The 14,127-nt window shown below is 39.0% G+C and overlaps 1 protein-coding gene across 2 annotated transcripts in view; it reads left to right on the top strand.

Moving 5' to 3' along the window:
- abcc8b (ATP-binding cassette, sub-family C (CFTR/MRP), member 8b) overlaps nt 1-14,127 on the top strand; it is a 77,420-nt gene that overhangs the window by 6,204 nt on the left and 57,089 nt on the right. For both annotated transcript variants that reach the window (XM_077235542.1, XM_077235541.1), the window contains exons 6-11: nt 5,625-5,867; nt 8,248-8,436; nt 10,283-10,447; nt 10,927-11,082; nt 11,169-11,303; nt 13,137-13,299. In XM_077235542.1, coding sequence (XP_077091657.1) covers nt 5,625-5,867; nt 8,248-8,436; nt 10,283-10,447; nt 10,927-11,082; nt 11,169-11,303; nt 13,137-13,299 — 1,051 coding nt within the window. The remainder of the gene's footprint in view (nt 1-5,624; nt 5,868-8,247; nt 8,437-10,282; nt 10,448-10,926; nt 11,083-11,168; nt 11,304-13,136; nt 13,300-14,127) is intronic.

Here is a 14,127-nt window from a genome sequence, read left to right as displayed (position 1 = left end):
TCACTTTGCCGCTTTTCCACTGCATGGTACGGTACGGCCCGGTTTGGTACGGCTCACTTGTGGCGCTTTTCCACTGCATGGTACGGTATGGCACGGTTTGGTACGGCACGCTTTGGCGCTTTTCCACTGCATGGTACGGTACGGCCCGGTTTGGTACGGCTCACTTTGGCGCTTTTCCACTGCATGGTACGGTATGGCACGGTTTGGTACGGCACGCTTTGGCGCTTTTCCACTGCATGGTACGGTACAGCCCGGTTTGGTACGGCTCACTTTGGCGCTTTTCCACTGCATGGTACGGTACGGAACCTAAACCGATACTAAAATGTGACGTGAAAACACTGTAGATCACTGATTGGTCAGACAGACAGAATCGTCACTACCAGCGTCATGTATTTGCGAGACATCAAACCCGCTAGATTTAAATAGCCAGTAACAGCCACCGCTGTAGCACCGGTTTTAAAACTACGTGCTTGACTTGCTTGAAGAAAAAACGTCCAAAAAAGAAATGGCTGAATCGTGGTCAGTGGACGAGAAGCGCAGAGGTTCCTCTCGTTGGTTGCCGAGGCGCGGATAAACTATAACGATCAGTCATAATCCCACCCACTTTGAAGCGGCACTAATTGCAGTGGAAAAGCAACCGGGCTAAAGCGAACCGAGCCGTGCCGCGGCGAGCCGAGTCGTACCACGCAGTGGAAAAGCGAAGCGAGCCGAACCGTGCCACACCGAGCCGAACCGTACCGAGCCGTACCGAGCCGTACCGAACCGTACCGAGCCGTACCGAGCCGTACCGAGTCGTACTGAGCCGTACCGAGCCGTACTGAGCCGTACCGAGCCGTACTGAGCTGTACTGAGCCGTACCATGCAGTGTAAAAGCGAAGCGAGCCGAACCTTGCCACACCGAGCCGAACCGTACCGAGCCGTACCGAGCCGTACCGAGCCGTACCGAGTCGTACTGAGCCGTACCGAGCCGTACTGAGCCGTACCGAGCCGTACTGAGCTGTACTGAGCCGTACCATGCAGTGTAAAAGCGAAGCGAGCCGAACCTTGCCACACCGAGCCGAACCGTACCGATCCGTACCGAGCCGTACCGAGCCGTACCGAGTCGTACTGAGCCGTACCGAGCCGTACTGAGCCGTACCGAGCCGTACCGAGCTGTACTGAGCCGTACCATGCAGTGTAAAAGCGCCATATGACTCTATATACAGTATACGCTTATTGCTTTTATAAATGCTGTTGACTTCAAAAGTGCCATGTACAAATAAAATACAATTAAAAATGAATTGCACAATTATTGCAATTAGGATATATATATATATATATATATATATATATATATATATACACACTGATGTTCATAAGTTTGGGATCAGGTAAGATTTTTCATGTTTTAAAATAAGTCTCTTCTGCTCACCAAGGCTGCATTTATTTGATTAAAAATAGTAATATTGTTAAATATTATGACAATTTAAAGTAACTGTTCTCTATGTGAATATATAGTAAAGTGTAATTTATTTCTGTGATCAAAGCTGAATTTTCAGCATCATTACTCCAGTCTTCAGTGTCACATGATCCTTCAGAAATCAGTATAATATGATGATTTGATGCTCAAGAAACATTTATGGTTATTATCAGTGTTGAAAACGGTTGTGGACGATTTTTATTTCAGGATGCTTTGATGAATATAAAGTTCAAAAGAACAGAATTTATGTGAAATAGAATCTTTTGTAACATTAAACACTACCGTTCAAAACTTTGGGGTCAGTAAGAATTTTTATTTTATTTTTTGGGGGAAATAAATAAAATAAATCAATACTTTTATCCATCAAGGAGGAATTAAATTGATCAAAAGTGACAGTAAAGACATTTATAATGTTTACAAAAGATTCTATTTCAAATAAATGCTGTTGTTCTTAACTTTCTGTTCATCAAAGAATCCAAAAAAAAGGTACACAACTGTTTTCAACACTGATAATAATAAACATAAATGTTTTTTGAGCATCGAATCATCATATTATAGTGATTTCTGAAGGATCATGTGACACTGAAGAGAGTAATGATGCTGAAAATTCAGCTTTGATCACAGAAATAAATTACACTTTACTATATATTCACATAGAGAACAGTTACTTTAAATTGTCATAATATTTAACAATATTGCTATTTTTAATCAAATAAATGCAGCCTTGGTGAGCAGAAGAGACTTATTTTAAAAACATTAAAAATCGTACCGACCCCAAACTTTTGAACGGCGGTGTATATTTGTAGCTTGTCTGAGAAAATGCCTCTTAATCATTCGCCTCCATGTCAGACATTAAATGTATCCATGAGGACACCGTGGCTTTAAGTACGGCATGATCCGCTCTGTGTGTTGCATAACAGCCCTGCCGTGAGATTAAAGTGCTGAGAACCTGCGCTTCTGTAGTCTAGCTGAATCAAATGAGCACGCAACTCACAATCATCTTCTGTTGACTCCAATCCCTCACTCTTCTCTTGCTTCGCTAAGCTGTTTATCGGGACGCTTGTGTTCTGTTGCTTCTGAGGCTCAGTCCAGCTCTCGAACTTATGACTGCTTAAAAAATAATGTGCATAACTGCAATCACTGGGCATAATCCCGTCTCGTAACCGTACCGTGTTTGGCCACACATTATTAGAATGAAGTTTTGGGAAATTACCAGATGGGGAAAACACAGCTAGGCTACATACTTATAATACAATTCAAGTGTCAAATTACAGTTTGTCAAGAAATATTATGCATCATCTGTTATTGGACATACATATAAGTCATTTTGGAGTTTGGAAACAATTTGTAAACAAATTATCCAGACATGCAATCTATTGTGCAAAACGAGGATCAAGTCTTACTCGTGTTTGTTTAATAGTTTTACTTCTGTATCCCTTGTGAGAGAAGAAATAAACTTCAGCATACTTTTAAAAAGATTACTTATAAGATAAATAAATTACTTTAAATAATTGTTTTGAAGTGTGAACTGGATGTAATTTTTTCAGATGCTTAATTGGATGTTATTACAATTACATGAAAATATATTATAGTTTAAAATTTACATTAAATGTATTTAGTTGCATTTAAAATCTATGACTTTAGTACATATTTATATGTAATTTCCTACGTCTGTTGTCTTTTAAATATGTTTAACGTGTACAGCCGAAAGTACTGATAAACATGGAAAATATAATATACTTTAATGTCATTTCTATATTAAAACTTGTATGTCATCATGTATTTGAATTGTATTGTGCAGGGTTCGTACAAGGACTTTTTGAAATTTAAGTCCTGGAAAACCCTTGAAAACAGGCATATTTTTGAAGAGGTACTTGAAAAGTGCTTGAATTATTAAAAATAGGGATGCACCGATACCGAGCTCATGTAAAAATGCTCCGATACCAACAACCGATAGGCCTCCCAGGCAGCGTGTGTATAGTAACACGCTGATCAGAGGAAACCGCGCAGTGGATTGAGCGCGCAGCGGCACAGACGCGCGAGCTGGTCGAGCACATCCCTTTAAACAGAAGGAAGTTTTGAAGGAAATCAGTGGAAGGTTTCACCATCTTGGCGAGTATCCTAGTAAACAAACTCAGTTATATCTCAAGTGAAGTTGCCATGTTCAAATGTGTCCGTGCGTTCGGTCTGCAGTTTAACAAACCCACTGCTGTTTAAATGTCAATTAAACAATGGACAACTAAATTACTCACTGCTCTTGACTAAATAGGCTACCCTGTTCAACTTTACAAAAAGATCCATCTATATTTAATTTATCCAGTAATGAATATGCAATTTTATCACATTTTATTACTTTATTCAAATTTCTGTACCTGTTAGATCTACCCGAAAAACTCTGAAAACACTGTTTATTTCATTTGTAGCCTTTCTTTGTTCTATCGTATTTATTTGTAAGTTGATTATTCGTTCTTATATTGTTGCTGACTGCTTACCTTTAATAATGTTTTAAATTCACATTAATTAGGCAGGAAGTTTTTGTTGAAGTATCAAAATTGGATTAAATAATTGATATTTCACTGACCCAATCCTCAGCACTGACCCTGCTGGAGCTGCTCTAGTGTAAATATGTGCTGTGCTATTCAATGAAAGATACAATATGATAGAGCAATACAATGTACAGTAACTGAAGCTCATACAATGTATTTTAGCAGGCTTAATTAAGCATGAAAATAATTGAAAGAAATATATGTTTGATGAACAAATGAAGCCAACTAATATGATTTGTATTCTCTTGGTTTATCTACTAATACATTTAAAAATTACTAATGCAGTGAAAATTCAGGGATCGGTTACGGTATCGGTATCTCGTTCTGCAAAAAGTGGTATCGGTGCGTCCCTAATTCAAAATATTGTGGTGTTTTTTTGTTGAAAAAATAAAATGTTCACACTAAATCAACACTGCAGCCCGTCTGAGATATAGAGCTATTTCTCATGATATTAATATATAAAGCATGATATTAAGTATATAATACAACTTTCATTCTTCAGGTCAATCATATATATTGGAATATATAATGTAAAATAATTCAGTTTCAATATCCTTTCAATGGTTAAGGGGATTTTGCATTCCTGACAGCGCTGGTCAATGGATTGACCTCTATGAAGTGAAACATCAGATACCATATGTTTAATTTGAGTAAAAAAATAAAATGAAATAAATAAAAATAACAATAAAGATATTGTTTGATAAGTGCCGATTGAAGTCCTTTAATTCCAAAAAAGTAGTGCTTGAAAAGTCCTTGAAAGTCCTGAAATTTCATTTCACAGAGTCTGTACGAACCCTGATTGTGTTGCAATTTTATACACTTAAAATACATTAACTAATAAAAAATCAAGATTATTGTTAATTAATAATCATGTACTTTACAATTGCTTTAGTATGGATAGTCAACACATCAAAATAAGTGTAAAGTACAAAAGATTATAAAACAATTACACAAAATGTACTTTAAAGTACAACTTTTAATTGTTACACAGCGCACTTTTTAAAAGTGTACTTAAGTGTTTTAAGAAACGAACATGAAGTACATGTTTTAAGATTTGAAGTACACAACAAGTGCGCATTCAGGACATTTGAGTGCACTTCTTTTTCACAAGGGATTTCTTAAAAACAGTCAAACTGAGGTAAATCGGTTGAAAATGTATGTCTTATATAATTATATACTGTTATGAACGTCTTTTCCAACCCTAGAATCACCTTTGCAAAGGACATAGACTTAAACACAGAAAATTTTGATTTTCTAGGATTTTAAAGTACACTACATGTTCAAACGTATAGCAAGTCCAGTTATTCTTATAAAGTTGTTATACAAATATTAATGCTGTGGAGCCCAGAGACATATTGGGTTAATTCCCATAAACCCAAAAACTATTGAGCCCATTTAGGATGAATTAGAACGGCAAGTTTGAGCCGGACCCCATCGATGCCCTCGTCGATGCTCTATCTCTATATGTGCCTAATAGTGAATCCCTGCATCCACGTTCCAACATTAAGTGAAGAACTTTCCAAAACAGCAGCAGCTAAATGATTGTTGATGTTTTTGAGATGGAAATGCACATAAAGCTGTTGAAGCTTCACTAATGCCTGCGTTCTCGTTGGTTTCAGCGCTACATGTGGTTTGCGTTTCCCACCGAGGTGAAGCCCCCCGATGATCTCCAGGATCTGGGCGTTCGGTTCCTTCAACCTTTCGTAAACCTGCTGTCGAAGAGCACGTACTGGTGGATGAACACCTTCATCACGTCTGCACACCAGCGGCCCATCGACCTGAAAACCATCGGCAAGCTGCCCATATCCATGAGAGCGCTCACCAACTACCATAGGCTGCGCAAGGCCTTCGACGCGCAAGCGGTACATTCATCCTTCACTGCGTCACAGGAACCCGCACAACATTAGGAGAATTACAAACTCTCTCTTTATTCTATTGAGACATTTATGATTTATACAGTGCTAGGTAGATTTACTTTTAAATTTTTCTCAATTTAGAAAAATTACAAAAGTTGTAGTTAGTAACGTAATCTAGATTACTCATTTTATGGTAATGTATTCGGACTACTTTTTGATTACTCTTTAGATTATTCTCGTTTATCGCATTGATTGGAACATAATAATCTTGTACCAATTTAATATTGACTTTATTATTAACTTAGAATATAAGTTCATGCTTCAAGTAAATATATTAGGGCAAAGCTGATAAAAAATCCCTTGGATCCCTGCATTGCATATAAATATATAACGTACAAAATCACGTGCATTTGTACATTTTAATGTGTTTGAAAGACAAAAGCCTTCCAAAGACAGTAATACATGGGTAAATGACTCGATGAGTGATAATTCAAATAATAATTAATCCGTTCTTCAGGATGAATGGATGAATAGAAAGTTAAAAAGAACAGCGTTAAACATTACAAATGTCTTTACTGTCACTTTTGATCAATATAATGCATCCTTGAATATTAATTTTTTTCATTATTTTTAAGACTTTTGAATGGAAGTGTACAAAATTATGTAGAAAATTGTGTCATACAACTCTGTTTACCGTATGTAGATATTCATAGTCATTATGATCGTCATGTGAACTGTTTAGTAATCACTTTTAAAGTATGAGTTCGATGCATTGTGGAACGTTACAAACTCTTAATCGGAAAATACAGAGGGAATACAGACATAATATTTATGATATCACTCAAAATATATGTGCGCTGGTTCATTCAAGGCCAGTATAATCTGGATTTCAGGGAAAAGCTGCATGAACACAGACATTACATAAGTTTAAACAGCAGGATCTTTTCTTTGCCAAAATCAGAGATCTGCAAACTTTTTTTTTTTTTGCTTTTTGTTGTTGTTTTGTAGACGTGCACTTGTATAACCAGACTGCGTATGTCCCCAAATACAGCAGAATTGCTTTTATCCCCTTTGTCCTGAAAAACAGATGGGACTTCAGAAACACTTCAGATTAAGCCCCTTATGTAAAACATAGAAAATATGTTTGGGTGTGTGAGTTTACACAATCCGTGCATCAGTTACTAAATTACCAGTTTAGAGGTTATTAAAATTAAATAGTCAGCGAAACTCATAATCAGCGTCTGTCATCACCGCTGGCTCATCTGTCGTCTCTTTCCACACACTTCTAGCCAAAATAACCTTTTATTTGGTTACATGTCGTTTTTGCCAAAATAACTTGTGAGATGTAGATATTCCATCATGTTAGCAAAGTCAACAGTTATTACAAGGTGTTTGGTTTCATGTCTTCACTCATTTCATTTCTTTGTAATTTAATTGATGACTAGTGTATTCTTAGGCTATGGTTTAGACGTCTATTAAATTTTCACTGACAGCCTAAATTTTGCCTTGTTTTAGCCTAGACGTCAGGGCTGTGTTCGGAAGACTATTAGACGTCTTTTAAAGTCTGCACTTTAAGTCTGTTTTCTAGTTTGTTTTGGATGAACTAGAGTGGTGGGGACAGAAATTTTGACGATGGGTCCTGTCTCGACTTTTTGACTCTTTTACGGTGCTGATCCACTTGTCCGTGCAACACGTCTTTCGCGCGACACACACTTTATTCCAATGAGTGACGTCACGCGACTTTGTCGCGCCCGCAAAGCATTCCGGGAAGGCGGCGCTTCATTCTGAAAATTTTCGCGCGTCAAAAAGCTGGCCGGTGCCCATCTTTATGCAAATGAAGTCCGTTGAACATGATGCGTCTATCCAATAGAAGTAGAGCATATGGAGACTGAGGGAAGTCTCTCACAGGTTCTCTATTCTAATAGGCAATGTTTCCCGCTCGGTCAAAACCACGGCCATAGCTGTAAACAGAGGAACGCCCATCAACGTACAAATGTGTGGGAGACGTCGCGACAGTCGTGTCAGACAAGTGGATCAGCACCGCTAGAATCGCCTTTGAGCACTTCAGAGTGGCTGTCTATCGGCATGCACAAACATGTCCTTAAAACAACCCTTAACGTTCGTTTAAGGACATGTTTGTGCATGCCGGTAGACAGCCACTCTGAAGCGCTCAAAGGCGATTCTAAAAGAGTTAAAAAGTCGAGACAGGACCCATCGTCAAAATTTATGTCCCCACCACTCTAGTTCATCCAAAACAAACTAGAAAACAGACTCAAAGTGTTAAATACCGGAATTATCCTTTAAACGCCAAAATTGCTTTCTGTGAATCTGTGCCTGTCATCCCCGCTGGACCATCGGTCATCTCGTTCTCTCGGTGTGTGTGCAGGAGGACGGGCCCGTCCCACTGAAGGGCTCGAGGTGGATCTGGCGTTCCCTTCGGCTGGCGTTCGGTAGACCTTTGGTGCTCAGCATCACCTTCCGCTTCGTGTCGGACCTGCTGGGCTTCGCCGGGCCGCTCTGCATCTCAGGGATCGTTCATCACATCAGCAGTGACAATCACAGCGCCCTGCCTCCGGTACCAATGCAAATAATACAGTATTTACAGTGGCCCCAACAGGTATATGGACCGTTAAACCACACTTAAAGGTGCAGTGTGTACATTTTTGCAGCATGTAGTGGTGAGGTTGCGAATTGCAGCCAACAGAAGTTACGGTGGCCGACAGGAAGTGATGTCGTCGTCTGAGACAGCAGAGAGTAGCCAGTTAAGCAATGAGGTTTCTTTATAAAGATAAATTAAGAAATTAGGTTTACTTGTTTATTCAGTAAAATGATGTTATTGCGAATATTATTGTAACTTGTTTATCATTGTGTGAGTGTTTTATTCGCTGACTTTAGCTAGATTCTTTGCACGAAGAGTAAAATAGTGACGAAATGCGTTTGTCCGTTTAGGGCCACCGTAGAAACATGTCGATGTAAGGGGACCCGCGGTGTGTGTAGATATAAATGTCTCATTTCTACTCTTATATAAATGTCAAGGTAATAACGGTTCATTAAGTAAGGTCTTTATACACCACTGAAAATATTGTTAGGTATATGATATTGCATTTCTGTCAACAGATCCTCCTAAATATTACACAATGCACCTTTAAATGGCCTGGACGTCATTGCATTCCTGAACTAAATATCAAATCATGTGGTGTCAAGTTATTGATGTCCAACTCATGTTTGATTTGAGAGCTGCATGGAATTGGAATAAAGTCCAGGAGTAATATTGACTACTTGTTTAGTGCTTTTTTCATACTTTTTGGGAAGACTTTTTTTGGAGAGCAGCAAGAAAGCATGATAGCATTAGTAAGTTCCAGTGCAACAGCTGGCACTGTTCTGTGACATCTGTATCCCTGAAACAGCAGTGTTATAAATCTTTCCACTTTGAATGTGTAGTCTCCATGTTCCTGACAAACACTCTGGACAATTGCTTTGTGTTTCAGTTCAAGTACTTGTCAAATCTGATTGTGTGCCGCTGCATAATATTTGTCACTTGATATGCAAATGCTTTATGGAAAACCTGATTTTTTTTATGCATATTATTTTAAAACAAGTTCATGTTATTTTCTTCTGAAATGTTTTGTTGCCAATATGTAGGTGCTCAATTTCTCTTGCTAAAAATACATGATTTTCTATTTTACACAGGGAAGATGATTTAATGTTTATCTTATCACATGATCAGTTTGAACACACTTAAGTGGCTTCAAGAGCACAGAAAAGGCTTTGATAGCTTTGAGATGGCTGAGGCATATTGCATGCTATTAGATGACTGTGTGCTCCTGAGTTTTAATGAATATGAGGAGTTTTGCATTCAAATCACATTATTTTCCCCATATTCTCCATTGTTGCGGCTCCTCTCTTCCCAGTCTGTCAGTAACGCTCTGTTTACTTCCTGTCTCTATGAAGCCCCTCCTTATGAAAAGCACACTGTGCTCTGATTGGTTGGCTGGAGCAATATGCTGTGTTTGGTCGGCTGGAGCAGTGTGTTGTGATTGGTCGAGCGCTTTGAGTATGTTTGGGAAATGTCCCGCCTCTTACCATAACCGCCAGTTTAACACACTACTAACTAACTACAACCAGGCCCCGCCCCTTTATTCTGCGTATGAATTATTTAAATGAGGAATATTGTGACGTGTTCGTTTCACGGATGAAACTCAAGATACAATGGAGGCGTTTCAGGAGCTCAGAAACACTGACACTGATATAGAGAAGAACTGGAGCTTTACAGAGCTTTTTCATGCTCAAACAGCAACATTAAAGAAAAATCATTAAATTATGGGGTTAAATGTGACCTGGACATGTTTCTTTAAGATTCACCCATTGATCAAAATTTTACACACTTCTCACACTCCTTTTCACTCTATGTGTCTTTATAGGTGAAGGTGCTTGGAGTGCACTTCATCTCGACGGAGGCGTTCTTGGCGAATGCGTATGTTCTCGCTGTTCTGCTGTTTCTGGCCCTGTTGTTGCAGAGAACTTTCCTACAGGCCTCGCATTATGTGGCCATTGAGAATGGGATAAAACTCAGAGGAGCCATTCAGGTATGATTAATGAACCCTGCCTGTCAATAAACTCCATTTTTTTGTTCATTGTTCTGTTAAAGTCGGCATGAAACAGAAGTTGCGCAAGTCTTTTCTTCCCAATTGTGTCATTGAAACTCTTCTGGAACAAGAACAAATGTGGGCGGGGCTTGATTGTGTCTGTGGGGAATTGATTGGTTGGTTGGATGGTTGTGGTTTGCTATTGGCTGATCTCATGTGAGAGACAGGTTGCCCCGCCCTCAACATCAGAGAAGAGAAGAGATGCTGCTGTTATTCTGTGATTCAAGATTATTAAAACTATAATGATGTGCACTGATACATCATTTAGTATTAACACTGCAATATTCCATAAAAAAACAACAACAAGTGTCCGTTTTGATTTCATGGTGACTTTAATTGGTTGGATGAAGATTAATGACAATCCTTTGATATTTTTCTAGTAACTTGGAAACATTTCGTCATTGCTCTTTTTCCTACAGACTAAGATTTACAATAAGATCATGCGCCTGTGCACTTCTAACATGTCTATGGGTGACATGACCACGGCCCAGATCTGCAGTCTCGTGGCCCGCGACACCAACCACCTCATGTGGTTCTTCTTCCTCTGTCCCAATTTGTGGGCCATGCCGGTTCAGGTTAGCATCAGGGATTGTTTCGTTTAACATTATTCAACCACTTACATGTATGCATTATAAATTCTGCTGAATTATGTCTTGTGTAGATTGTCATTGGTGTGTTACTCCTCTACTATCTCCTGGGAGTGAGCGCTCTGATCGGGGCGATGGTTATCGTGTCTTTGGCTCCGCTGCAGTATTTCGTAGCCACTCGACTCTCACGTGCGCAGAAGAGCACTCTGGTGAGCAAATCAGTCATAGATACCAGCCGCGTTTCCATTACCCTTCAAATTGCGCAAATTGAAATTGCGAAATTGAAAATACGCCCAATGGAAACGCGTCAATTTCCCAAAAACTCCTATATATTGCAAAAACGTTTTTACGCTCGCATGAGGTGGTTTTTCAGGCGATTCGAAAAAGGAATATTTAGCAAAACTGCAACGGAAACTGTTTTTACGTATTTACAGGTCACATGATGTAGATGGCGCGGTATGTTTGGACAGAAGACGAGACAGAGTTCTTTATTAAACTCATAAAAGACAAAAGTATTACAGGAATACTGGATTCTTAACAACAAAGAAATGCCACAATCACGACCTCGAAGCAGAAATGAGTCAGAAACCCCCAGAAACAGCTCGTACAAGCCGCTCCCAGTATAAGGGTCTTTCCTGGCCTGAAATGTTGATAAAGAACTATCGCGAAATGACGGCGTTTCCATTAACCGATGTTATGCGACTAAAACATAATTTTTTCCTCTCGCGAGAAGTCATTCCAAAAAATCATGGCGATAGATGTTGGTAGGTTTACGTATATTCCAGCCACCGCACAATTATTATTAATGGAAGGAGACGTGTGTGTGTTACCCAAGCATTAATGACGGCGTTTCCATTAACCGATGTTATGCGACTAAAACATAATTTTTTCCTCTCGCGAGAAGTCATTCCAAAAAATCATGGCGATAGATGTTGGTAGGTTTACGTATATTCCAGCCAGCGCACAATTATTATTAATGGAAGGAGACGTGTGTGTGTTACCCAAGCATTAATGACGGCGTTTCCATTAACCAATGCTTGGGTAACACACACACGTCTCCTTCCATTAATAATAATTGTGCGGTGGCTGGAATATACGTAAACCTACCAACATCCATCGCCATGATTTTTTGGAATGACTTCTCGCGAGAGGAAAAAATTATGTTTTAGTCGCATAACATCGGTTAATGGAAACGCCGTCATTTCGCGATAGTTCTTTATCAACATTTCGAAAATATCACAACAGTTTTGCGCAAATCTGTAATGGAAACGCAGCTACTGTCAATAAATATAGTAACCCTGTAAAACTTGACATATAAAATAATAGTCACATATTTCTTTAAAAATAGGATTGATATAGTGAGAGTATGGAGCTCGAACTCAGGGAGGGAAAAAAAACTGAGCAAAAATATGTAATTTGGTGCAGATGCTGATATTTATATGGACAAAAAGTGATGAAATTCTGATGCCTATAATGTAAATATATATATTTTTTTATTCATTCATTTAGCTGACGCTTTTATCCAAAGCGACTTACAATTGCTATATGTCAGAGGTCGCACGCAACTAGGGGTTAAGTGTCTTGCTATTGGAAACATTGGTGTCTCACAGTGGATTCGAACTTGGGTCTCTCACACCAAAGGCACGTCTCTTATCCACTGCGCCATCACCACCCCAACACAAATCTGTGAGATCTTCATCACTGTATATCAGACTATAAACATAAAATGCATTTAAATAACAGCCGTATATCTACCAATAATATGTCTTGATAAGATGATATTTAAATGCTTAGTTTTATGATCAAAGCTTTTAAAAGGTATAATGCAATGCAATACTCGTTTATCAGCAAAGTTTTGGTCATGTTGATAATTTAGAGGCCTTAGAAATGAATTTATTTAATATGATACATTAGCCTTCATAAAGTTAGAAATAGAATGGAAAGCATATACTGTACATCAGCATGAGTGTATTGTAATATCAGTGAGCATTGTGGGATAGTAATGCATGGAGTACGCAGTGATGTCATCATGTGTGTTACAGGAATACACCAGTGAGAGACTGAAGAAAACCAACGAGCTTCTGAGGGGAATCAAGCTCCTGAAGCTCTACGCGTGGGAACACATCTTCAGATCCAGTGTTGAGGAAACACGCAGACAAGAGCTGAGCAACCTCAGGACGTTTGCTCTCTACACGTCCCTCTCCAGTGAGCCTCAAATCTATACGCATATACGCTTTACATGGTGTTCCTGCAGGATATATACGCTTTACATGGTGTTTCTGCAGGATATATACGCTTTACATGGTGTTTCTGCATGAGATATACGCTTTACGTGGTGTTTCTGCAGGATATATACGCTTTACATGGTGTTTCTGCAGGATATATACGCTTTACATGGTGTTTCTGCAGGATATATTCGCTTTACATGGTGTTTCTGCAGGATATATACGCTTTACATGGTGTTTATGCAGTATATATATGCTTTACATGGTGTTTCTGCAGGATATATACGCTTTACGTGGTGTTTCTGCAGGATATATACGCTTTACGTGGTGTTTCTGCAGGATATATACGCTTTACGTGGTGTTTCTGCAGGATATATACGCTTTACGTGGTGTTTCTGCAGGATATATACGCTTTACGTGGTGTTTCTGCAGGATATATACGCTTTACATGGTGTTTCTGCAGGATATATACGCTTTACATGGTGTTTCTGCAGGATATATTCGCTTTACATGGTGTTTCTGCAGGATATATACGCTTTACATGGTGTTTCTGTAGGATATATACGCTTTACATGGTGTTTCTGCAGGATATATACGCTTTACATGGTGTTCCTGCAGGATATATACGCTTTACATGGTGTTTCTGCAGATTATATACGCTTTACATGGTGTTCCTGCAGGATATATACGATTTACATGGTGTTTCTGCAGGATATATACGATTTACATGGTGTTCCTGCAGGATATATACGCTTTACATGGTGTTCCTGCAGGATATATACACTTTACATGGTGTTTCTGCAGGATA

The sequence above is a fragment of the Siphateles boraxobius genome, unplaced genomic scaffold (assembly GCF_051911475.1).
Source record: "Siphateles boraxobius isolate OS27281-9 unplaced genomic scaffold, OSU_SipBor_1 198, whole genome shotgun sequence".
NCBI classification, from domain to species: Eukaryota; Metazoa; Chordata; class Actinopteri; order Cypriniformes; family Leuciscidae; genus Siphateles; species Siphateles boraxobius.
The sequence above is the reverse complement of the archived record's forward strand: the minus strand, read 5'-3'. Positions and strand labels throughout refer to the sequence as shown.